The 25,740-nt window shown below is 50.4% G+C and overlaps 1 protein-coding gene across 5 annotated transcripts in view; it reads left to right on the top strand.

Moving 5' to 3' along the window:
- Nucleotides 1-678: 678 nt before the first annotated feature.
- The window catches only part of HNF1B (HNF1 homeobox B), a 100,210-nt gene continuing 75,148 nt past the window's right edge, over nucleotides 679-25,740 (top strand). The window contains exons 1-4 of one of the 5 annotated variants that reach the window (XM_055257091.2): nucleotides 679-1,705; nucleotides 6,593-6,792; nucleotides 12,682-12,946; nucleotides 14,689-14,924. In XM_055257091.2, the coding sequence (XP_055113066.1) occupies nucleotides 1,362-1,705; nucleotides 6,593-6,792; nucleotides 12,682-12,946; nucleotides 14,689-14,924 (1,045 nt within the window). In that variant the 5' untranslated portion in view covers nucleotides 679-1,361. The remainder of the gene's footprint in view (nucleotides 1,706-6,592; nucleotides 6,793-12,681; nucleotides 12,947-14,688; nucleotides 14,925-25,740) is intronic. The other 4 variants (XM_063628704.1, XM_055257092.2, XM_063628702.1 and 1 more) reach the window with 4 other exon arrangements.

Below are 25,740 nucleotides of genomic sequence, written 5' to 3'. Positions count from 1 at the left end.
GAGGAGAAGCAGGTGAAACTCCAGTAGCGCTGCAAGGCCTATGGCTTCCTACCTGGCCCCGGCCAGAGTGGGGAAAAAAACTTCTTTCCCTCAATAGCTCTGTCAACACCTTCTCTACTATGAGTGCAAGATTCCTGCCACTGCTGCGGTGACCTCGTCTACAGAGCTCGTCCCAGGCCCAGGGAACCACAGATGTTCTGGAACTGCTAATAAACCAGAAATGAGTGGGCCGGGGGGACACTCGGCTGCAAATGTCTACCCAGCTGCAGGTCAAGCTTTGCTTTCACTGCCTCACCATCCTAGTGCCTCACCATTATGCCTCACCATCCTTCCCCAAGGCGGAGGCGCCTTGACATCCGGGTTTAAACAGGAGAGTGAGGAGCCCCAGGGGTCCAGCTCCCCAGTGGCGTGGCCAGGCTGGGCGCCGGTGCAGCCTGGCTGCTGGGGGAGCTTCACTTTGGCTACTCCCTCTGCCCATAAAGTGTTCTCTTTCCAAGAGTCCTCCCGCACTCCTTCACTCTCGCCTACGCTCTCTGGCGGGCAGTTCTGCAAACCCAAACCGCCAGACCAGGCCAGGGAGGTTCTGGGGCCTGGAGGTAGTAACCGAGGTAGAAATAAATGGAGTCCCTCCAGGGCGCGCTCACCTCACCTAACGCTGCCTCACCTCCCCCGTGGCCTCGGCGCCCCTTCCTAAGCGGTCAGTTTCTCTTCCGCCCTGCAGGCTCTCCTGGCCCACCACCTGCGTCGGCCGGGACGCGTCCAGGGTCTCTACTCTTCGCTTCCTCCTGCGTCCCCTTCTTCCACGAGCACCCCAGCTTCCTCCGGCTCTCACCTGAACCCCGAAGCGTAGTGTTTTCTCTCTGGACTAAAGCGGAACTGAGAACCGGTGGAAAAGCCCCGCGCCTAGGCTGCAAGGCACTGGCTTAACAAGTCCAAAGGTTAGCTGAAGTTTGGCTGATAAGCAGAACCAGTAAAAGAAGGTCTCCAGCCCCCCAGCGTGAGTACAGTGGACCCTGGCAAAGCCCCGCTCCCGGCCCGGGTCTTCTACTCTCCAGGTCTGCCCCTCCGGCTCTCCCTTTCTCCGGGTTTCCCCCTCCCCACCATCATTTGCATCCAGCCGAAAGCTGGGCCCTTCCCACTAATTTGCATATCTTATATGGCCTAATGGTGGCGATCATGGCAAGTTAGAAGTTTTGTGACTCCTCTCAGAGGAGCCTCCGGGACCCCGGGGAGTAACAGGTGTCTGGACGCTGAAGGGTGGAGGGGTTCTTGGATTTGGGGTTTGCTTGCGAAACTCCCCTCCACCCTCCTCTCTCGCACCCACCCACCCCCTTACCCCCTTCTTTTTCCGTCCTTGGAAAATGGTGTCCAAGCTCACGTCGCTCCAGCAAGAACTCCTGAGCGCCCTGCTGAGCTCCGGGGTCACCAAGGAGGTGTTGGTTCAGGCCTTGGAGGAGTTGCTGCCATCCCCGAACTTCGGGGTGAAGCTGGAGACGCTGCCCCTGTCCCCTGGCAGCGGGGCAGAGCCCGACACCAAGCCGGTCTTCCATACTCTCACCAACGGCCACGCCAAGGGCCGCTTGTCCGGCGACGAGGGCTCCGAGGACGGCGACGACTATGACACACCTCCCATCCTCAAGGAGCTGCAGGCGCTCAACACCGAGGAGGCGGCGGAGCAGCGGGCGGAGGTGGACCGGATGCTCAGGTAGGCGCAGAGCGAGGTGGAGATGACCCACCCCAACTCCTGGAGCCCCGGCCCCGGGCCTGAGTGACACTGCGCCCGACCACACTCGCCAAGCCCGTTTCCCACCAGAGAAGTCCCCCGGGGGGCGCTCTGCTTCTCTCCCAACACCTGGACCCTTCCCAATCCCTTAGCCGGACGACCCTGCGGCCCACCGGGCTTCTTCTCCCTAGGCCCAGGCCAGCGTCCGAGACCCAAGGGCTTTTCCCCGCGGGGCTGGGGCTCGGCCGGGGAGAATTGGAGCTGCGGAGCCCTTTGCCAGGAGGTTTGCCCACGCAACTGAAGTTGCGAGTGGGTGCAGTGAAACCGCTGCGACTTCCCGGGAGCAGAGGCTCGCGCCGCTACAAGCCCCAGGCCGCGCATTTTTCCTGAGCGCTGCCTCGGGTCTGGAAAGCCGCATGTCGGCCTCGGACACATTGACCTGCATGATGACCTGCAGTTCTTTGCCGAAGGACAGGCGGCATCCGGAGCCGGGATCTGGGAGGCGAGTTCCCTGGTGGGCACTCTTGTTAGCCGCGCCCATGCAAGGCCCGGAATTATCCGGGATCCCCAACGCGGGTTTAGATTCGCAAAGGGCATGTTGCATGTAGGGTCCGGGTGGACCCGCGCGGGGCCAAAGAAACCAAGCGCGGTGGTGTGGAGGCGAACGCGTCTCAGACCGCAGTTCGCAGAGGATCTGGTCTCAGTCTGAGAAAGGAGGGCGTTTCTAGACCTCGCTGCTCACCCCCGGCCTCTCCCCGGGAGGTCAGGCCGGCTGGCAGTGTATCCCCAGGGCCTGGATCGTTTGTGGGTCCTCCCTGACCGCCGTAGGCTTTGACAGCTGGTTACTAATTATCTAAGGAGCCGAGCGGTTCCCTGAGACAGCACGTCGCTCCCGGGCCACTCCGCTTTAGGACGGAGCCCATCGCGTGGCTTCGGACACTGAAGCGCCGCGATTTCGGGGCTGAGCCTCGGCCGCACGTCCGCAGCGGCGGTTTGGGGTGGGATATGACCTTGCATTTGAATTTGCGCTCCGAGGGCCTGGCGGTTTGCCCTCCAGCCAAAACAATCAGGGGAACTTGTAGATTTTTTTTTCCCCAAACACACTTGGTATAATTCATAGGTTTGAGGTTCTTCCCTCGTCGCTCCCCCGCCCGGAGGTGATTTCTCCCCTACCGGAGAGAACTCCTGCAAGAGAGTTCCGCGACGCGGAAGGTGTGAGTCGCAGAGGCTAAGAGGGGTCGAGAGAGTGGCCCCTAGGAGCGGCTGGGGCGCCAGGGCTGTCGGGGAGGTCGCTCAGGACCTGGCGGATGAACCAGGCTCCCACCGCCGGCCACCGGGGGCCACAGGGCCTAGGCCCTCCCGCCCGGCCGCAGGCGCCCGCTTTCTAGCGCGGCGCTGGAAGGACCTGGGGCGCCCCTCCGCACCCAGCCCCGCGCCGGGCTGGCTGCAACTGAGACGTAACATAAACTGCAGCACGTGGAGTTGGGGTGTTATTAATTTATTTCTATAAATCATCAACAGAAAGATACACAAAGAGCCGTGATTAGGTTGAAAAGAGAGGCGGGTTATTCATTGGTGAAGTTGTAAACGCGGCTTAGAGGGGGAAGGAAATCAAAACGCGGGCGCGGGGCTGCTCGCCGCTCCCAGCGCGCACCCAGCCAGGCGCCCCGCGCGGCCCCGCGCCCTCACCGCCCCGGCGCGGGACACTGGCTCTCTGAGCGCCGGAGCCGCCCGCGGAGCACCCGGGTCGCCGACACCCGCAGGCCCGGCCCAGGGTCCTTAGACCCCAGCCCCCCTCTTCCCTCCCCAAAGCCCCAGGCCCCAGCAGGGCAGGGAGGGGGACTGGGGAGCCAGAGACCCTCGCCGAGTTGGAGACGCGGGACAGACCTGGAGGCTTTTTTCTCCCGTCCGGAGCGGGTGAGGCCTTTCCTCCCCCTCTTCCGGGAGCGCCGGACTTGATTAAAGTAATTTTTCAAGAAATCGCTAGCGGTTCGTAGGTCACTGCACAGGGGGCTCCCGAGCCTCGGGCACACGCACTCCCTTCTTTTGCCCACAGTGTTCCCTTAAGACGAAAAGCAAAGAGAAACAGAAGTCGCGTTTTGGAGTTCCTGGAGTTCTAGTAAACCTCCTAGAAGAGAAAGGCAGGGAAGGAAGGTCGGGACTGCGCGCTTCCCGGTCTCCGGCTCCCTGCCGGAGCTGGCCTTGCTCGCGGCCTCGAGGCAGGCGCGACGGGGGCGTCTAGAAAGTGGGCTGCGTTCTAAGAAGCCAAAGTTGGGCTCCTTAACGAACGCGCTGCGGACTGCGCTGGGGTTCAGGCGTCTCTGCTCCTGGGCAGCAAAGTCATTGTCTGAGAAGGAGCGTGCGGGACGTACCCTGCGGGCGCCGCGGCCAGCATTTGACACCTGCGCTTGGGACACAATGGCCGCTGGCGCTCTTCGGGACCCGTGCCTTTCTCCGTGTTAGGAACCCCTGAACCTGAGCTGTGCTTTCAAATAAAAAAAATAACCAGCTCTCCCGGCTCTTCCCGGTGAACACACGTGAATTTTGGGGTCAGAGAGCTGTGAAGGTATAACTGCGCCATCTTACTCCTCACTCTCTTTTAAGTCGGACTTAAAAGGTTTTGCCATTATTTGTAAGGTTTGGGGGGGGCTTTTTTTTCCCTCCCCAATTGTTGGGCTAATTCACTGTTTCCACAGAATCATTCCCACTTAGAACAGTACCCTATTTTTCTAGGTTTCTTAGGCATACAAAATGAGCACAGGTAAAGGCATTTAAACAAAAGAAAAATAGCCAAAGAATTTGCTAAAGCAATATTCACTTTTAAAATGCATTTTTTCCCCTAAGGTTCGAAGCGTCTTGTTCGTAACCGTTGAAAGTATTTTTCCACCCTAAAAATATCTGTGGAAATATTGACCAGAAATAAACTTTTAAATGATCTGTGATGTTTACAAGGATATGTCTAAAACGTTTATTACATTATTTTCCTCTTAATGTGAATTCTCCACGTTTGAAACTGTAACTCGTTTTCTCATTTTTTGTTCTTGTTGTTACTTCCTTATATTGTGTACTCGGAAAGTACCTTTGTAAATACTTGAGAAATTCGTTCTTATATATAATTAATATAAAAAGTTTGCATTTCTCAAAAACATCTCTATCAAAGCCTGTGTTCTAACGAGTTTAATATCAAAGTCTTGATAAAATAATCACAACTACCCAAATGCTTACAAAATATGTTCGCTTACTGGATTTTTATTCATTAAACAAAATTAATTTTATTTGACATATTAAAGGCACCATTTAGAAATAAAATTGCTTATTATGATGCAATGCTGTGTCTATTTCAGCCTCTACACCGTTTTCTTTTTTGTTTCACCTGAAACTAGTTTTCCCTTCCGTTTTTTTTCATGTTCTATCAAACTGATACATGTATCAACATACAGTAATGGGATGCTGGTTTTTGTAAGTTAAATATGTACCTGCATTAAATAAATAGTAAACGTGTATATATTGCTTCTTTAGCACTTTTGCTCTGTGCTGCACACTATTTTCTTAATTTCTAGTTTTGAATTATATCTCTCTTTTCAAAGCATCTGTTCAATAAGCCAGAAAAGATATTGGCAAAGTTGAAACCATTCTAGACAAATAAAATTCAAAGGTGCTAAAACTAGCAGTTTACACACCTGTGTTTATGAGAAATGAAAAGTATAACCATGTTCTTATCCAGTATTTAAAATTTATGAGAAACACGATAATACAGGAAAACGAGCATCTAAAATTGTGAATGTCCAAAATTGAAGCTGTTTGTCCCCATTAGCCCAGTAGATTTTGTCTGGAAGGTAGGGCTGTGGATTTTTTTTTTTTTTTTTTTAACTACTTGCCTCACCTCAGTGGTGTGATCCTCCAGTCCCAAAGAGGTACAACATTGTATTTTGGAAAACTTTTCTAAAACTCTGAAAATTATTTACTATTTGGCTAAGACACCCTCCTTGCTTCTTAGAAGGTGAACACATACATTTCACCCCTGTTTTATAAGAAATGGAGATACCCATTCAAAAGGAAAATAATGTAGGAGAGGTTGAAGCTAAAATTGGGCAAATTCAGAAACTGATGCTATCCCTACTTCATTGTAGGATCAGTGAGTCCAGCCCCAAGCTAAAGGCATCCCCACTTTCCAGTGGGCCACCTGCCTTTTAAATCTCCCACATTCCAGGAAAATGAAGGAAAGCAAAATAAAACGGCCAGGCGCGGTGGCTCACGTCTGTAATCCCAGCACTTTGGGAGGCCAAGGCAGATGGATCACCTAAGGTCAGGAGTGTGAGACCAGCCTGGCCAACATGGCGAAAACCCATCTCTACTAAAAATACAAAATTTAGCTGGGTGTGGTGCTGGGCATCTATAATCCCAGTTACTCGGGAGGCCGAGGCAGGAGAATCGCTTGAACCCAGGAGGCGGAGGTTGCAGTGAGCCGAGATGCTGTTGCACTCCAGCCTGGGTGACAAGAGCAAAACTCCACATCAATAAATAAAATAAATAAATAAATAAATAAATAAATAAATAAATAAATAAAACAAGAGCTTTTCTTTTTGCTTAATAAGAGAGAGTGGTGGTGGTGCTTTTTTATTCCTGAAGATGGGAAGTCCTCTTTTGCCCGCTAACCTCGGAAGAACGGGATGAGGTGTACCATACAGGGGCCGTCACCTTCTCTTCTGTTTAGCTTCCATTTTGGCTTCATGTCTATCCCAAAGTTGTAGCTTAGGTGGGTGGAAAATTCAGAATTTTGCGTAGACCATAGGTAGCACCCCCTAGAAAGAGAATATTTCTCCCCAGATGTCTCCCACTAGTACCCTAACCATCTGCTTGTCTGTCTAGTGAGGACCCTTGGAGGGCTGCTAAAATGATCAAGGGCTACATGCAGCAACACAACATCCCCCAGAGGGAGGTGGTCGATGTCACCGGCCTGAACCAATCGCACCTCTCCCAGCATCTCAACAAGGGCACCCCTATGAAGACCCAGAAGCGTGCCGCCCTGTACACTTGGTACGTCAGAAAGCAACGAGAGATCCTCCGACGTAAGTGTTTTCATCCTGCCTCTGCCTCAACCTGAAGTGACCTTTGCCCTCTCACCCCATGGGCTGCCTCAGTTTCCCTTTCATCGACAAGGCCTTGTGAGCACTTGGCAGATATGAGGAAGGTGGCAAGTAGATTTGGTCTTGGTGGTTGCTGTACAATGGATTGGCTTCTGTCATGTTCTTCAGTCACAGCCCCTTGCTACCCAGCCAGTTGCTCTGAGGAGCCTGTCAGTGTATGCAGCGTGCCTTAAACTTTTTGGCTCCTCCTTCCAACATCCTTCTCTTTGAAACCAAGTAGGTGACAGAGTGAAATATCCTCCCCGAGAGAAAACCCAGCATCTCCCCTTGATACATAACCATCGGTCAATTTCCAAAGAAGACATTTCGTTGCAGTCAATAATATTGATTACTATTACTGTTAATTTCCTCCTCTCTGGAAAAAGTATCAGCAATAGAAGGCATTTGTATGGAGACATATATATTCAGACCTTCACCCTGTTCTTGGAGGATAGTGGGAGGGATTGAATCCTGAGGCAATTTAAGGTGTTTACCCACATTTACCAACATTGGTAGAGTGTGGGGACCTCAGCTGGTGGCCCTGCTCATGAAGAAGCTACTTCTGGCTAAGGCAGGGCACAGGAAAAGTGTCTGCATTTGGAACTCTGACCCGTCAATTCTTGTCATTCCCATTCCCATCCCAAAGTTTTTTTTCTGTCCCAAGATTTCTCCCACGCAATAATTCTGAAAGGTTTTTGTTTTGAAGTACGTCTAGAGAAGTTTGAACTGCCTATGAATAACAAGAGTAGGAATGACATACTGTCTGTATTTTAGGAAAGTATTCTTTGACATTACACTTTCATTACTTTGATCCAATCCTTTCCCTGGAAAATTTGTATCAGTTTTCACTCTCCCCACACACTGTCCTCTGGCTTTATCTAGCCTTCTCTGTCTTTATCAAGATGTTAATTTCCACCACTTTCTGGGTTGGGTTTTTTCCCTGTGGCTTTTTGAAATGACTCTTGTCTTCTGTTACGCACTGCTCTAAAGTGATTGTTTCAGTATTTATTGTCTCAATGTCCCTGGGCTGGTGAAAGGAAGGGTTTTAGGTGTTCATTTCATATTGTGGTGTTTGTGCTTTTGTTGGGAGCATTACATGAATAGATTGGAAGAAGCAACGTGAGAGCTGTTTGCTGCTTAGAGCGGGAGACCTTTCCAAGAATGGGTTGGCCCCCCATACTTGGTGACTAGCTCTTTAAGAATTTGCGTTCCTGACGTGAAGCAACTCTCTGTAGTTCCTGGAAAGCCTAAAAAAATTCTCAGGAGCCATTGTCTCCAAAGACCCAACAGCCCTTGGGCCCTGCCCAATTTAAGCTTTATGCAGCATCTCCAGTCTGTGCTGCCTCTCTGTATTCCATGAGAATTTCTTCAGAAAGGAGAAGGAGGCAGGAAAGGCAGACTGGAAACTTCTCAAAAGACAGAGGTCCAGAAAGTTTCTCAAGATGCTGAGGAAGGGGCATTTTACAAATACAACAGCCTCTTCAAGAGATTGTTGTTGTTGTTATTTTTGTTTTATTTATTTATTTAACTTTTTGAGACGGGGTCTCGCTCTGCCGCCCAGACTGGAGTGCAGTGGCACGATCTTGGCTCACTGCAAGCTCTGCCTCGCGGGTTCACGCCATTCTCCTGCCTCAGCCTCCTGGGTAGCTGGGACTACAGGTGCCCACCCCCACACCTGGCTAATTTTTTTTGTGTGTGTTTTTAGTAGAGATGGGGTTTCACTATGTTGGCCACGCTGGTCTCGATCTCCTGACCTCGCGATCCACACGCCTCAGCCTCCCAAAGTGCTGGGATTACAGGCGTGAGCCACCGCACCCAGCTGTTATTTTTGTTTTAAAGTCACATGAGACATAAAAGCTTAAGAAACATTCCTTCCTTCTGTAACTATTATACAGGCACCTACTATGTGCCAAACACGATGCTAAGCTATGGAATACATAGGTTCTTTTCTCCAGGGACTTACCTGCCATCCAGTGAGGAAGTGGAGATGTTTGAGTAAATAATGCCATTCACTTTCTAAGAGCTGTTATAAAGATATACACAAGGGGCAGCAGAGGAATTGCTAAATTGCCTGGAGACATCATGGAAGGCTTCCTAGAAGAGGTGACATTCAAATCATGTCTTGAAGGATGAATGTAAGACATGCAAGCATGATCTAAGAATTAGGAAGTAAGAGAAATAAAAGAGGGACACAAGTGAAGGGTGGTGAGAAGGAGGAAGAGAGGGGAGAGAATAAAAAATGATACATGATTACAAATTTCCTGGAAAAACTAAAAATAACAAATGGTAATATTCATGGGCCCCTCTACACACACAGAACCTCCTTGTCCAAGCAGCCCCCAAGCCTATAAAGAGGCTACTGAAGCCAACTTCTCCAAGATAATTTTCATGGGCAATGAACATTTTCTTCCCCAACCCCAATTAATCTGAAGGGAAGTAGAGAAGAGTTGTTGGTGGCTAGAGGGAGCAAATGTGGGCGTCTAGTTCTTCAAAAATTGGAAGAGGCTAGAGCCAAGCCCCTGAGGTCAGTGGAACCTGAATGGTTCTGAGCACCTACAGGCAAACCCACCGGCTGATTTGAGGACACACTGAGCTCTGAACACTGTTCAGGCTGCTACCTCCTCAAAGGGCAGATGAGAGACTGCGGCAGCCCCCACACTAGGGAGCAGCTGCAAGAGTGTCTCACACCCACCAGACACAAAGCTTCAGGAGTCGGTTTTGTCACCTCCACACAAGTCAGATCTGAAGCGTTTGCGGGGTACATGACTTGGGTTTTTGTTTGTTTGTTTGTTTTTGAGGCTGAGTCTCGCTTTCTTGCCCAGGCTGGAGTGCAGTGGCACGATCTCATCTCACTGCAAGCTCCACCTCCTGGGTTCACGCCATTCTCCTGCCTCAGCCTCCCGAGTAGCTGGGACCACAGGCGCCCGCCACCGCGCCCGGCTAATTTTTTGTATTTTTAGTAGAGACGGGGTTTCACCGTGTTAGCCAGGATGGTCTCGATCTCCTGACCTCGTGATCCGCCCACCTCGGCCTCCCAAAGTGCTGGGATTACAGGCGTGAGCCACCGCGCCCGGCCGGGTTTTGTTTTTAGTGAGAGGTGATGGGCAGGCTGGTAGTTAGGAGCCTGCAAGCCTGCAGGCTGGGCTCATGTCCAGGCTCCTGCCCCAAGTCCACATGACTTTAAGCAAGTCACTTAACCAATCTGAACCTCAGTTTCTTCATCTGTAAAATGGAGTTGGCCATACTTCTCACATGGAGCGGTTGTAAGAATTAGATGAAGGAATATATTTAGAGGATTTGGCACAATACCTCACCATAGAAATGGTTCAATAAATGTGAACCATTATTGTGTCTGTTCACATCAAATGAAAAAATCTCACATTGCTCCCAGGCCCTTGGGATGATCCACGCTGGCTTTGGCCATTGGTGACTCCACCGGTGCCACACAGGGCCCACGGGGAGGAGAGAAGACACTGTGACAGACCTCACTGAGCAGGGGACATCTCCTTCTCCCCCTTTGATTTCCCCTCAAGTAACTGCATTTAGAGAGCTGCTGTGAAGCCAAATGCCATAGAAGGGCTAAAGCACTTTGAAAAGTATAATCAGGTGGGGCATGGTGGCTCACGCCTGTAACCCCAATGCTTTGGGAGGCTGAGGTGGCGGGAAGACTGCTTGAGGCCAGGAGTCTGAGACCAGCCTGGGCAACATAGCGAGACCCTGTCTCTACGAAAATAATTTTTTTTAATTAGTCAGGTGTGGTGGCTTGCACACCTGTAGTCCCAGCTACTTGGGAGGCTAAGGCGAGAGGATAGCTTGAGCCCAGGAGGTCAGCTGCAGTGAGCTATGATCGTACTACTGCATTCCAGTCTGGGTCACAGAGAAAGACCTTGTTCGAAAAAAAGAAAAAGTATAACCCCCAAAGGAATTTGGGCCAACATCACTATCATCCTGACTAGGGGCAGGTATTCTAAAAGACTAGTTAGTGTCCCTAAGCTTTCAGTCAGTCTCATTCCACAGCTGGGGAGATTAAGTGATGAGGGAATTAAGCTGGGGCCCCACATGATCCCACTAGCAGTGACTTCCTGCTAGTACGTTTGACAGGGACTCTCTCAGGTCTATAGTGGCATTGTTGGGCACCACTGAAAACAGAGCCCTAAGGTGGCCTAAGAATCCTCCAAGGTGAATGGGTTGAAATCAAAGGCCCCAGTGACACGGTCAGTCCACAGTTAAACAAAGCCCAACACCACCTGCAGTTGGGATCCCAAGTCCTGGCTGGCTAGGGGCCCTAACCATTCCTCCTGATGGAGCAAAATGGAAATGAGCCTTAGATAGGTGGTAAGTTCCCTGCTTCTGGAGGCATATACACTGGAGGACCACTCCGTGGGGGGTTGTAGAGGGGATTCAAACGTTAAGTAGTAGCCTGACTTGAACTTTGAGGATTTTGGATCCAGTTGTCCAAAGGAACGAGAAGGATAGCATGTAAATGATGGGACATTCAGAGCTTATCACAAAGGGAGGTGGTAGCCTTCCACTCTCTGTGACCTGTGGGAGTAATTACAGGAACTGAGAAAGAAAGTCATCAAGGCCGGGCATGGTGGCTCATGCCTGTAATCCCTGCACTTTGGGAGGCCGAGGCAGGTGGATCACCTGAGGTCGGGAGTTTGAGACCAGCCTGCCCAACATGATGAAACCCCATCTCTATAAAAATTCAAAAAATTAGCTGGGCATGGTGCCGCACACCTATAATCCCAGCTACTCAGGAGGCTGAGGCAGGAGAATCGTTTGAACCCGGGAGGCGGAGATTGTAGTGAGCCGAGATCACACCACTGCACTCCAGCCTGGGCAACGAGCAAAACTTTGTCTCAAAAAAAAAAAAAAAGATATTAAGATCTAGAACATAGGGACCCAGAGCTAGGAAGTGAATGTGTTATGTGTCTGCTCAGCAGAGTGCTTAGCCTCTATGTTTATTCATCTGTAAAATGGAATTAATCACTCCTGATGAGCCCTGCTTCATGCAGATGTGAAGACGAGGACAGCAAAGCTTTCTTCTTCAGTAATGTAAATATCAAATCTCATTAAACCATGTAGGCTAAGGCATCACCACTGGGCCGAGCTGCTAGCTCTCATTCATTCCACAAAAATCTCCTGAGGGTCACAGTGTGCTTGGACCCAAGGAATTGGACAGACAAAGAGCATCATTTCCAGCTAATTAAACACCACTCCCAGACAGGTCCTGTGTTTGTAGTCTTTGAAATTATTTGAGATCTAAAGCACATTTTCTCCTTCCAATACAAAGCTCCAGTTATATTTATTTCAAAGCATGTTTCAAAAGGTTTGGGGTTTTTCTAAAAACCTGACTTTATAATGTAGATACCTAGGATATAGGAAGGGGGAGGAGAGGTGGGGAGTGCTATCTACAGCCTCTGAATGTTTTGTGCAAGTGTCAGTTGTACCTTTGAGCAGTTCTCCCCTGGATCTGAGACTTGATTGAGCTCACCCACTTGATATCAAATACAAGAGTTCAGGATGCAGAGTGTTGCTTCATGTCTGAGGGCCAGTGAGCCAAAGGGGGAAAAATTTTTTTTCTTAAAACAACAGCTGGCTATGTTTGAGCTCCTTCAAAGAAAGGAAAAGGGTGGCTCTGCTGGGGCAACTGAGGTGGGCAGTAAGGGCCTGTGCTGAGGCCTCTCCGTCTCCAGCTCCATATGCAGTGAGAACAGATTGCAAAGCTCAGATGAGGGGAATAAAGGTGTCTTCGTCCGTTGTCTGTCTGTGTCTGTCTGCTGAGTGAAGGCTACAGACCCTATCAAATCTACTCCTTTCTCTTTTCAGAATTCAACCAGGCAGTCCAGAGTTCTGGAAATATGACAGACAAAAGCAGTCAGGATCAGCTGCTGTTTCTCTTTCCAGAGTTCAGTCAACAGAGCCAGGGGCCTGGGCAGTCCGATGATGCCTGCTCTGAGCCCACCAACAAGAAGATGCGCCGCAACCGATTCAAATGGGGGCCCGCGTCCCAGCAAATCTTGTACCAGGCCTACGATCGGCAAAAGAACCCCAGCAAGGAAGAGAGAGAGGCCTTAGTGGAGGAATGCAACAGGTAACACCACCAGAAGCTCACCTGGGCGCTGGGCACGCACACGGACCCAGGATCTCTCCCCCTCGGTCCTGGGATATTGAGACACTAGTTATACAGATAAGTGTGGCTAAATCAGAGCTTCTCAAAGTATGTTCCACAGAACCCCAATATCAATTCATTAATCAGTAAGTCTGAGAACCAGCATATGGATACTTCCCCTTAGAGAGTCACAACATATATTAAAGGCTCCGAGAAGCCCTGCAGTCAAGAAACCCACTTAGCTTTGTTGAATTGGTTGTTAACTATGGAATCTTTGGTGGAGTACAGACAACCCCATGAATTATTATTCTAGGGAAGATACTCTGGAGAATGCTAACGTAAAATATGATACTTGTAAAGTGAAAATTGTGTGTTTGACCTCCCTACAGGCCAGGGTAAAACTTTCCCTTAGCCACAGACTCTAGATCTGGCCTCTACCAATTGTCAGACATGCAGTGGTCCAAAAGGAAACTTGACAGGAGAGTAAGAATTGGTCAGATCTGTTCAGTCACTCTGCCCCCGCTGACTCAACAGAGTTCTTTTTACGTGTTAACTACCAGCCAGGCACGGTGACTCACACTTATAATCCCAGCACTTTGGGAGGCCGAGGCAGGAGGATTGCTTGAGCCCAGGAGTTTGAGACCAGCCTGGGCAACATGGCGAGACCCTATCTCTATTTAAACAAAACAAAACAAAACAAAACAAAAAAACTATGTGTTATTTTATGCATTTATTTTTAAGATGTGGTCTTGCTATGTTGCCCAGCAGATCTTGAACTGGGCTTAAGCGATCCTCCTGCCTTGGCCTCCTAAATAGCTGGGATTACAGGCTCTAGCCACAGGGCCCAGCTATTTTTTTTTTTTTAAAACGATTGGAAAACCTTGGGAAATCTTTTTACTTCATTCCTGCCCTGTTCTCCTTGACTCCAGTATTGACTTTCTAAAACTTCAGCTCTTTGGTCTGGCCAAGACCTGTATGCGCTTTCTCTGTCTCTGGGCTGGGCTGGCCTTGGCCGTGGAAAGAATGTAGCCAGGGAGGTCAGGCTGGGAAGCAGGGAGGCCTGTATTGCCACTGAGTCCTCAGGCTGTGCTCCGTACCCCGACTAACGAGATGCCTTGCAGCACCCAGTAGTGTCTAAGAATCTCTCACACCTGGTTTTGAGGTTTCACCAGCCCTGATAAAGCTAGAGACTGGCCATCTCAATGCACCCTGCTTTGTACCCCACCCAGCCTGCCTTTTGGAGGGGATAAGGCATCTTGCTTCCTGGCACTCTTTCAGGGATTTCAAGCCCCAAAAGACCAGAAATCCTCTCGAAGTGCTTTGAAGCCACTCAAGACAGAGCCAGTGAAGGGCTTTGCCTTTTGTGTGGTGGGAAGAATGGCTAAATAAGGAGGTGTCAGGAAGCCCCATCTGGACCTTCCCCTGGACTGCCTGTCCCCGGCTCGCTCTCTTCCCCTCGGGAGCCACACCAGAGCCAAAGCCCCTGACTCCCAGGGTGGCATAGCCTGTTCTGTCCCTGTGTTCAGGCCCACTTCAGCCATCTTCATCAGATCACTCCATGGATTGGCCTTTTCTCTGCATAGGCCTCTCCTCCCCAGCCTTCCATTCTGCCCACAGCCCCTTCACACTCCCAATCAAGACTGCTGTGATTGTGTGTTTTTGACCAAGCACCAACAAGTCCCCCCGCCACCCTCACTCACCATCTCCCCTCCATCCATTCCCAGGGCAGAATGTTTGCAGCGAGGGGTGTCCCCCTCCAAAGCCCACGGCCTGGGCTCCAACTTGGTCACTGAAGTCCGTGTCTACAACTGGTTTGCGAACCGCAGGAAGGAGGAGGCATTCCGGCAAAAGCTGGCCATGGACGCCTATAGCTCCAACCAGACTCACAGCCTGAACCCTCTGCTCTCCCACAGCTCCCCCCACCACCAGCCCAGCTCCTCTCCTCCAAACAAGCTGTCAGGTAAGCAAAGGTTGGGCCTCACTGCCTTGGCAACCCGACCATCCTGGTTCTCCCCACGGATCTTATCTGGTTTAAGGGTTTTCAGAGGAGCAAATGTTTTGAGATGATCCTAGGGCCCCTCTCTCATTGCCAGAATATTCCCCTGGAAATAATATGTGGCTCTGATCAGTCTCCTCCAACTCCTGGCTCAGCCATTGCCCTGTGAGGGCTCACTCGGCTTCCAGGGAGCCCTTTACCCTATTTGTCTCCTTCCCTCTTCTTCTCCCTGTGTGGCTGCTGACTCAGCAGTCATTCTACACTGAGGAGGCTGCCTTATGGGTAGGCCAGATGCAAACCGCAGGCAAAGGGGTGGCGATGGCGCGGCATCCCTCACTGTGTTGGAGGATGGCACTCCGGCTACCTCCTCCATCCCTGGCCATATCCTGCCCCTCGCTCGGTCCTGGCTGCCTCAGGAGAAGCCCAGTGGCCTTTGGGGACAGCCACTCTGTTGGTGGCCTCTGCTTGTTGGCTTCCGTGTGTCATCAGGGTTGGTGGGGGTCAGTCACTTGAAATCTTTGCAGCTATGAGTTGGGCAAAACTGACTAAGTACCTGCCCCATCGTGCTTGATTGAGTGCTCCTGCGTGCTGGGCCCTGGCCTGGATTAGAATGCCTCTGCCGTGGGCTCTGAGTTTGTCAGGACGGAACACTACAGCCTTCTTGGGGGAAAGCACACCTACATGCTGCGTGCTGTGTTAGGCACAGGCTGGGATGGAGCACTTCTTCTGGTCCTTCATTCTCCTGGCACAGCTGCCTTCCTAGAACTGATGTGCTCACTGGGGTCCATGCAGTGCCCATGAGGACAAAGGGTAGCAGCCTCTCCTGCTGCTCCAAGAAAAGGGCTTGCGAAAGGAAAGCCAAACACTGTTTCTAACTCGGGGGTGACTCTGAAACCTGTTGCTCCCCTCACCTGTTGGTTGCCCTTCTGATGAGAAAGGCCTGAGGGCTGGGAGCTGACCCAAGTGTTGAGGGGGACCAAAGCCACCAAGACAGGCTCAGAGCCATCAGCTGGGTGGTGTACAAGCATTTGTTCCATGCCTGCTTTGCCCTCCCGTAGCACAGCCTCTTCCAGGGCCTCTGGGAGCCTGACAGTGCCCAGCATGAAGCTGGGGCCAGTGCTGGGGGTTTCTGTAGGTCCCACTCCCACAGAGGAGAGAGACTCAGCCACACAGGAAGAAAGTCTTGGTTACTTAAGAGGCAGAGAAGCCCCTAGGCAAAGACTGGCCTGATTGCAGAGTAACTTCGCCCCTTTAGGGAAATTCAAAGCAGGGTTCTGAGGGTTGTGGCAAATGGCACGTGGCTGGCACCGGGCAGGACCGGAGTGCTTGCCCGCCACAGCGATCCACGGCGCTGAAGCTGGGAGCTGCGGGGGGCGTGATTGGGGCAAGGGGCATTATTGGGAAGACAATGGCCATTGTGCTGGGACCTGTGATCTCCACACCAAAGTCAGGGAGCCTGGAAGCCAAACAAAGGCCCAGCAGCCTTCTGACAAGCTGGGGCTGTGCTGAGGTCACCACGGGGTCGTTGGTTTAGGCATCCTGTGTGCTGACAGGAGACCCAGAGAGCTGGGGCTGGAGGGACGGGAAGCAGGTGCTGGAAACCCGGCAGGGTGGACAGAAGACACAGCCTGTGTACTCCTCTGACTGCAGTCTAGGAAGGGTGTGTCCCACGGGAAGTGGATACTCTGGGGTGCCCCTGAAGTCTGGATCTTTCTAAAAAGCTTGTAATATTAGAATTTGGAGGGAATTTGAAGAAAGGAACTGAGGCCCAGAAAGAGGCAGTGATTTGCCAAAGTGACACAGAGTAATGGTAGCAAAACAAGGACTAGAGCTCAGGCCTGCTGGTTCCCACTCCATACTTTCCCACAGCACTGCGATGTGCTGAGTGCTTACCAAGTCCTGGGAATATGCTAGTGATGTACGAGCTGCGCGTCCTGCCTGGTAGGAAAGATATCGGGTCACTGTCGAGTCACCAGAACCAGCTGCAGATCGAGGTTTTGTTTGAGGGCTTTGTGATCTTTCTGCGGTGTAATAGATCCTATTACTGTTTCTGGAGCAACAGTTATGGGACACTGAATATTATCAGTGGCTGCCTTTCTTCTGTCTTTTTTTTTTTTTTTTTGAGAGACAGGGTCTCCCTCTGTCACCCGAGCTAGAGTGCAGTGGTGCAGTCTTGGCTCACTACAGCCTCGAACTCCTGATCTCAAGCAGTCCTCCTGCCTTAGCCTCCCAAAGTGCTGGGATTACAGTTGTGAGATTGTGCCCAGCCCTTCTGCCTTTTCACTCTGGGCTCCTCAACATGGTCCTTGTCCCAAGCCCAGGGACTGGCTTCTCTTTCTCTGAGTGTAGTTATGCATCTGGGTTCTATCCAGTGAGGTTATAACTGTGGCTAATTCACATAACTTCTCTAAGTCTGAATTTCCTGCCTACAAAATGGAGAAATAGGACCTTCCACACAGGGCGCGTGTGAGGATGAAAGGAGTGAATGTATAAAGACACCTTTCCCGATAACCCATACTACCCTTATTATGACTCTTAACATTAGAGAGGGCTAAAGAAGGGCAGTGAGAAGACTGGCATGCAGCAGAAATCATTTTCTTTTTGATCTCACACACCAGGGCATTCCCCCTAAGAGGCAGTAAGATGTGTCCTGGCCCTGGAACTAGAAACAGAGGTGGCTGCTGTGCTAGTGCCTGAGATGCAGGATGCTGGGGTCAAAGACTTGTGTCCCCATCTCAGGCTGCCAGGATGGTGTGTGTGCCGTGACAGGGCTCCTGAGTAATGCACTCAGGCAGACAGCGGGCTGCAGCCCAGCATTCGGGGTGGCTTCTGTCTGTAGAGCCGCATGGCACTCTTCCCACCTCAGTGCCCACAGCCAAGGTATGGTCACTAACCAAGCCAGAAACTTAACTGTGTGCAGAATACCGAAAAAAAAAGGCCGGGTGCGGTGGCTCATGCCTGTAATCCCAGCACTTTGGGAGGCTGAGGCGGGCGGATCACGAGGTCAGGAGATCGAGACCGTCCTGGCTAACACGGTGAAACCCCGTTTCTACTAAAAATACAAAAAATTAGCCAGGCGTGGTGGCAGGCGCCTGTAGTCCCAGCTACTTGGGAGGCTGAGACAGGAGAATGGTGTGAACCCAGGAGGCAGAGGTTGCAGTGAGCAGAGATCACGCCACTGCACTCCAGCCTGGGCGACGCAGCAAGACTCTGTCTCAAAAAAAAAAAAAAAAACAAAAAACGCTCTGTGGGCTAGGTGTGGTGGCTCATGCCTGAAATCCCAGAACTTTAGAAGGCCAAGGCAGGCAGATCACTTGAGGTCAGGAGTTTGAGACCAGCCTGACCAACATGGTGAAACCCCATCTCTACTAAAAACACAAAAATCAGCTGGGCATGGTGGCAGGCACCTGTAATCCCAGCGACTCCGGAGGCTGAGGTAGGACAGTCGCTTGAACCCGGGAGGCGGGAGGTGGAGGTTGCAGTGAGCTGAGATGGGCCACTCCACTTCACTCCAACCTGGGCGACAGAGCAAGACTGTCTAAAAAAAAAAAAAAAAAAAAAGATCTCCATGTTGCTGAGGAGAGCCCAAATCCACAGTCAGCACTAGCAACCCCAAAGACTGAGCTGGGGGGGACAAGACCCGAATCCCCCCACACCCACTCTCCACGCTCTCCCCTCTCCAAACACCGGCACCTGAGCCAGGAGGGCTGGCAGCACCTTGGAGATGAAGCTTCCCCAGAACCCTCTTCCTAGAGAGGAAGAGCAGCCTTTCTCTAACAGCACTTTCCCTCCCAGCTATGCTTACCATGCTGTGACCCACTTGCCCACGATGACCACGGTGTGACCCTAGTCCTGGAATGTCCGGCACAATAGGGGTGGCAGGAGGAGCACTCTGCCTCTGTCAGCGGCTGATTGGTTACAAGATGCCCTACAAACACATTGTCAGCAGAGTCAGCTGTTTCCAGCGTTGCCCCTCCTCGGCTTTACAATCACACACCAGCATGCAGCCAAGGGTTGTCATGGCTTTGTCTCCCTTATGCATGCTTAATTGACAATTAAGTTGGGGCTTTGAACCAGCCTGGCTGCCGCTGCTGGGCCTTCATCTTTCCAGGGAGTGTCACAGGGCCACCCTTTGTTTGCTCTTCTTGGGGGCCTGAAGTTACTGTAGCAGGCTGCAGGCAGCCATTTATCTTCAGCCTGGAAGGCCTTTATCCGCCCCCACCCCCTATTCCAGCTCTTGGCCAGCAGGAGCTGTCCCTGGTTATAGGCCCCATGACAGCCCATTCTGAGGCCATTGAGCAGGTCCGGAATGATGGCCTCTACCTCCCTTCTGGAGATGAATCAAGAGAAAGGCCCCCAAAAGGTCAGAGGGCAGGGCGGCAGCAAGGAGAAGGACTGGTTGGAGCCTGGTGCTTGTATTGATTGGCTCGAGGAGGAGGAGGAGGAAGTTGGCGCGGGATGGAAACTCGGCTAGCCTTGGCCCAAGCCGTGGTATCTGCTGTGTGATCTGTGGCGACCTTGCTCCCTGTACCCTTTGCTCTAGTCGGCAGCAAGCTCACCTGGCCACTACCTCGAGGAGGAGAGGAGGGGTAAAAGGTCTTCATCAGCCTCCGCTCTCCCACGCGTGATGTCCTCACTCTTGTGTCACCTTTTGAGAGAGAAGTGGGGACTTATTCTCCTGGAAAGAAAGTGAGGCACAAAGAAAAAGAGAAGAGTCCCTGCCAGGAGGACTTTCAGGGGTCCCGAACCATAGCCCCGTTACCAAAGAGGAGACACTTATTTCTGTGGCTGCTGCTCCTCCTTCTCGCTGAACTCTATTCCTCCCTCTCCAAGCCCAGTGGACTTGACTTCCCTGACGTGGCTTAGAGCTTGAAAAACAGAGAATCCTGCCTCCTGCCTCTCGCTCATCCCCCTTCACAGCCCCTCCCAGGTTACCTGAGGGAATCTAACCCTGGGTCTCAGACCAGCCAAACTCTGGGCCAGGGTACCTATGTGAATGCTGTTGTTTTCCCTGGCACTGAATTCTGCAGGACCGGAGGAAATCTCCAAGTTTCCGGTGGCAAGGTAGTGACTCAGTGAGAGGAATTCTAATGGCCAGTGTTGATGGAGCACTTCCTTGGTCCCAGGCCCTGCGCCGAGTTCCTCCGTGCATCGTCTTAAGTGACCCGCACAACAGCCCTGCAGAGTAGGAGCCATCTGTAGTGTCATCTTCATTTTACAATCAAGAGAAGTGACCTATTTAGAATGGAAGGAATGTGCCCAAGTTCATATTCTTAGTAAGTGGTGGGGAGAGGTTTTGAGCTGTTGCACACTGTCCATCTCTTTTTGCTTTATGCAGATGCTAAGAACTTTTCAGGCACAAAACCCAACACAGAGAGAGAGAGAGAGAAAGACACACATACACACACACACACACATACACACACACACACACACACACACACACACACACACACAGCCCCCAGCAGTTCCTTTTCCCACATTCCTACCGTTCCCCTCTAAATGACACTGAGGCTTTGGGAGATCATGGCCAAAGAGGTGGGGTAAGGGTGGGAGTCTCCCGTTCTGGCTAGTTTACTGCTTCCTCCCCAACCACTGCCCCTGACCAAGGTGGATTCTGTGCCCCGCCCAGGCAAGAAATCAAAGCCCCCTCTTTCACGACCCCATCCCCATCTGTGTGGGGATTTGAACTGCCCTTGCAGTCAGCACTGTCTGGGTTACTAAATGCCTTAACAACTTAATGGGGCGTCTGAGACAGTGCAAGCACCTCAGCTCACCTCTGGGAGCTCCGCCCCCTCCCTGGGCAGCAGACAGTGGGAGGGGTTTATGAGGGTAGTTGTAAAAATATTCATCTCAGCAGCAAAGTTCCTCACGGTAAATAAGGCCCATTGTCCCCAAGTAGCAGATTATTTCAGTTCAGAAGAGAGACAAATCCTGCCTTGAAATGTCTGCTGTTCTAGGAAACACATTCATATTGACTTGAGGTTTAGTGGTGGACATGGGTGGCTCCAGCGTTCTCCGTCTTAGGGACTTTATCTGAGTGCCATTTTATCTCTTGAATTTGAAGGTCATTTTATCTTGTGGGTACCACCCCATCGGCTGCCACTAGATTGGGGAAGACAATCAGGATATTAATGAGATTAAGAGGCCTAGCCTTCAGGGTGTTCTGCTGTCAGCCTCCCCCCTGATAGGGGACCAGCCCTGGTCTGCATACAAAGAAACCAGGCTGCTGTGCTGGTGGGGCTCCAAGCCTCTGCACAAAGGGGCCAGGAGATACTGGAGTCCTATCACCTAAGGGTCATGCCTAATCCCCATGAAGGATCCTTAGACGATTCAAGGACTCCTTGCTGCCTCCAGTGAGCTCTGAGGAGGAAGGAAGCTGCCTGCAAGCACACAGCCCTGGCCTGCAGCTTATGGGAGAAGTACTCTTGGAAACTGTTGAAGGTTTGATGAGAAGTGACAGGAACTTGGAGAGAATTAAGTATCACAGGTGCAGAGAGAGGCAGAGATCTGTGCAAGGGCCTTTGAAGCTACCTGCTTAATGGAATGGAACAAGATCTGGCCTTATGCCTCTACCTATTTTTTAGGGGGAAGTACAAACACAAATGAAGAGGACAGAGAGAAATATACATACATATATATGTATTTTATATATATATATATACACACACACACACACACACACACACATACATATAGAAGTTATATATATAAAAGGAATGCAGCCCACAAATAAAGTCAGATCAATCAGTCAGTCATGGTTATCATCCTAGCTATTCATAAATTCTCTAGAACAGGGATTGACAAACTTTTTCTGTAAAGAGCCAGATAGTAAATATTAAGTATTTTAAACTATTCAGTTGTAATTACTCAACTGTGCCTTTATAGCACCAAAGCAGCCATAGACCATAGACATGGAAGTGAATGAACATCAGTGTCTTCCAGTCAAACTTTATTTTATGGGGACTGAAATTTAAATTTCATATAATTTTCACATATCATCCTATAGTCTTTAATTGATTTTTTTCTCAACTATTTAAAAATGTAAAACCCATTCTTAGCTTGTGGGTCATACAAAAACAGGCTGCTTTGGCCAGCAGACCAGTTTGCTGACCCTGCTGTAGGACAATAGTTCTCAAATGTGGCCACACTTTAGAATCTCCCGAGGGAGTATCTGAAAATCCCAGTATCCAAGCTGCACCCTGGACCCGTCAGAACGCCTGGGGAGCGGGACTACACATCAGTAGTTAAAACTTTCTACGTGATACCAATGTGCGGCTAAATTTGAGAGCCAGTTCTAAGGTTCTCAAATTTAGCTTCTCAAATGTTAAAGTGCATGCTGATTCCCTGGGGCGGGGGGTGTTAGGATACAGATTCTCATTCTGTAGGCCTGGGGTAAGGCCTGAGTTTCTGCATTTTCAACAAGTTCCCAGGTGCTGTTGAAGAGGATGGTCTGGGACACACTTTTGAGTACTGGGGTTGGATTAGCAGCTAACTCCCCTTTGCCTCCCAACCTGTGTAATTTGCCTCACCATCACCAGCCTTGACATCTAATATGGGGAAATGCTCTTTTAAATCCAGCTGGCACAGCGACAAAATTACAGGCTATGGAGGCAGACCCAAATTCCAACCTTAACTTCGGCACTTACTGCTGTGTGACCCTGGGTAAGTCTCTGGAATCTCTGTGCTTGCCTCTTGAGGTGTGGAGATATCCACTCATGCAGATGCTGGAGGAATTAAATGAGATAATATATATGTAAAACACTCTGGACATAACAGGCTCTCATAAATAGTAGCTGTTACCATTCCTTGCAGAGGCTTGTGGGTTGTTTCTTTGTTTTTTGTTTTTTTAGTTGTTTCCCTCTTTCCTTGTCCTTCTTGGAGGTTTCATTCAACCCTGATTTTTAAAGAATTTGAGTATCTCCAGCTAGATAGTCATCTTGGTGTTTGCAGCAAACTTAGGCTGGCTTCTTGCAGCACATTGGGTATGAGGCAGTGTCCCGCTCTTCCTAGGACTTCTCTGTGACATCCACAAGGCATGTTAAGTGCTGTAAGGCATTTAGTACAAATTCAGGAAACAGTGAGGGGAAGCTGGGAAGACCATGGATTGGTGGGGGCAGAGGGGAGGGTCATGACCATGTAGTAGGAGGTCAGGTTCATGATGTTCATGAAGTCGAGATGACCATGAATTTCCTGTAACTAACAGGGCTTTTTTCTTTTTTCTTTTTCTTTTTCTTTTTTGAGACAGAGTCTCGCTGTCTCCCAGGCTGGAGTGCAGTGGCATGATTTCGGCTCACTGCAAGCTCCACCTCTCGGGTTCACGCCATTCTCCTGCCTCAGCCTCCCAAGTAGCTGGGACTACAGGCGCCCGCCACCACGCCTGGCTAATTTTTTGTATTTTTTTTTTTTTAGTAGAGACGGGGTTTCACCTTGTTAGCCAGGATGGTCTTGATCTCCTGATCTCGTGATCCACCCGCCTCAGCCTCCCAAAGTGCTGGGATTACAGGCATGAGCCACCATGCCTGGCCATTTTTCTTTTTTAATTAAAGGAGCTGGGAATACCCCTCTCATGTGTATTGCTTGTTAGTAATTAGCCCTGGGAACCTACCAGGTAGAGGGGTGTGGGATGTTCCCAGTGGAGGCTGCATCTGGGAAGCTTAATGGCCTTTGTTCTTAGAAGGGAAGTTCCCCCAAACTTCAGGCGAAGGAGCATTTAAGAAAGAGAAGGTGCACACAGCCCCACGGTGAGCAAAGGGAAACCTCAGAAGCTCCTAAGGGCTAATTTTCTGGAAACCTCTCCACTCAACCTGTGAGCATACATCTGCTTCAGGTATCTTCCCGTTACCCTACGTTCGGACTTCAGCAACCTCCGCAATAGCACACTTATGTGAGTTCAGCCACTGAAGAATCAACTGGCAAGGGGGGACTCGATGCTTCCGACGCTTTTGGAAAGTCAAGAGTCAGTTTTCTCAGGACTTGTACTCTGCATGTTCTTTCTAAGTTGGAGAAACACCGTGCAGATGGTCTTTAGCATATAGACTTTCCCAAGGGAAGTCTACCTGAGCCAAGGTGAGCTGGTTATGGCCAGTCCCTTCTCAGGACCAGATTCAGATGTGTGTGTCTGGGTAGCCAAGTATAGCACCCAAATCAGGCTTGGCTTGGATTGTGGTTCTGTCACTATCTGGCAGTGTGGCCTCAAGTTATTAGCCTCTCTGTCCCAATACCTATCCCCTTAGGGGTGCTGTGAGGCTTAAATATGATCAGACACACTCAGTGCCAAACACAGTGCCGCAAGGAAGGTTAGCTGCCATTACAGTATTATTGAATTGACTCAGAAACTTCAGGGTGTTGAGAGAACGGAAGAGCTTGGGTCCTCCCTGGGTTCTTGACAAGGGTCTTACCTTGTAGTTTCACTCTGGAAGGATTTTCCTTTCCATGAACCCTGCTTGTCATTTGAAACATCAGAAACAATGAACTAAGTATTGGCAAGATCTGTGGTTCTCAAATCTCTCTCCAGACCACACAAAAATCATCCAGGGAGCTCATTAAAAATACACATGGCTCCCTCCACACACGCACACCTTTGGAATCAGAATTGAGAGATGAGGGGTTCACAGGCATAAGAACTTTCGACAAAAGCCCTAAGAGATTCACCTAGAGTCCCAGCTACTTGTGAGGCTGAGGTAGCAGGGTCACTTGAGCCCAGGAGTTTGAGGCTGAAGTGAGCTATGGCAGTTGGGTTGTAGACAACAAGGAACACAGGCTGCTTATTTTTGTCTCCTTCCATAAAACACCTTGAGATAAATTAAGCACTTTGTTCCCATTGGCGCCACTGCAGTACAGCCCAGGTGACAGAGTGAGACCCTGTCTCTAAAAAAGAAAAAAGAGAGAGAGATTTGGATGCATAGTCAGGGTTGACATTACTAGGCCAGAGGGAGCAGGAGAGTTCTGAAGGGGTTGAAGGTAATCCTCATGACCGCTTGCTGAAATGGGAAAGGAGAAGCAGCCGGGGTGAGGGGCTTTGGACGAGGATTCAGGAGATCAGAGCCACCAATGAGCAAGGGTGACCTTGGGTGAATCATTTAACTTCCTGGGAATTCTGGCAAATGAGGGTGTGGGATGAGGGCCTTTCCACTGTGACAGGCTATTATTTGGAGACTGTGTGTTGCATCCAGTCTTGGGGCCCAGGACTCCGCAGCTTGAAGTGCAGAGGGAGGCTTGCCATTGTGGTATTTTATTGTGAAACTCATCATCTGTCTCTCTCTCCTTCTCTCCCTCACTCCCTTGCTCCTTCCCCATTTCAGGAACTGTGTGCTGTTAGAAGCCTTCCACCTTTATTAGGGATCATTAGAGCTTTACAACACCAGCAGATTGGGTGGGGCCAGTCACAATAAACAGATTTATAATGGGTATAAACGAGACACCTATAACTGCTAGAGGTTAACACTTTGAGGGCCTCTGAATAGCAGCCGGCATGCCCATGCCTTCTGGCCCTGTCACTGCAGAGTGCCTCTTCCTGCTTGGCACCCATTGGACTGGGTTGGCAATGAAGCCTAAGTGAGTTCTTGTTCAGCAAGAGTGGAAAACCCTTAAACAGCATCTCCTATTTGTGTAACATCAGTTTGCACGATGGGCACAAAAGTGCTTAATTTATCTCAAGGTGTTTTAGGGATGGAGACAGAAATGAGCGGCCTTTCTTCCTCATTGTCTACAACCCTACAGCCAGGGGAACTAGAGGGTTTGCATCCCTACCTATAAACTTTAATCTCACGGTGAAGAA

This window comes from Symphalangus syndactylus, chromosome 20, assembly GCF_028878055.3.
Source record: "Symphalangus syndactylus isolate Jambi chromosome 20, NHGRI_mSymSyn1-v2.1_pri, whole genome shotgun sequence".
Lineage (NCBI taxonomy): Eukaryota > Metazoa > Chordata > Mammalia > Primates > Hylobatidae > Symphalangus > Symphalangus syndactylus.
This window is presented reverse-complemented; position numbering and strand designations above follow the sequence as displayed.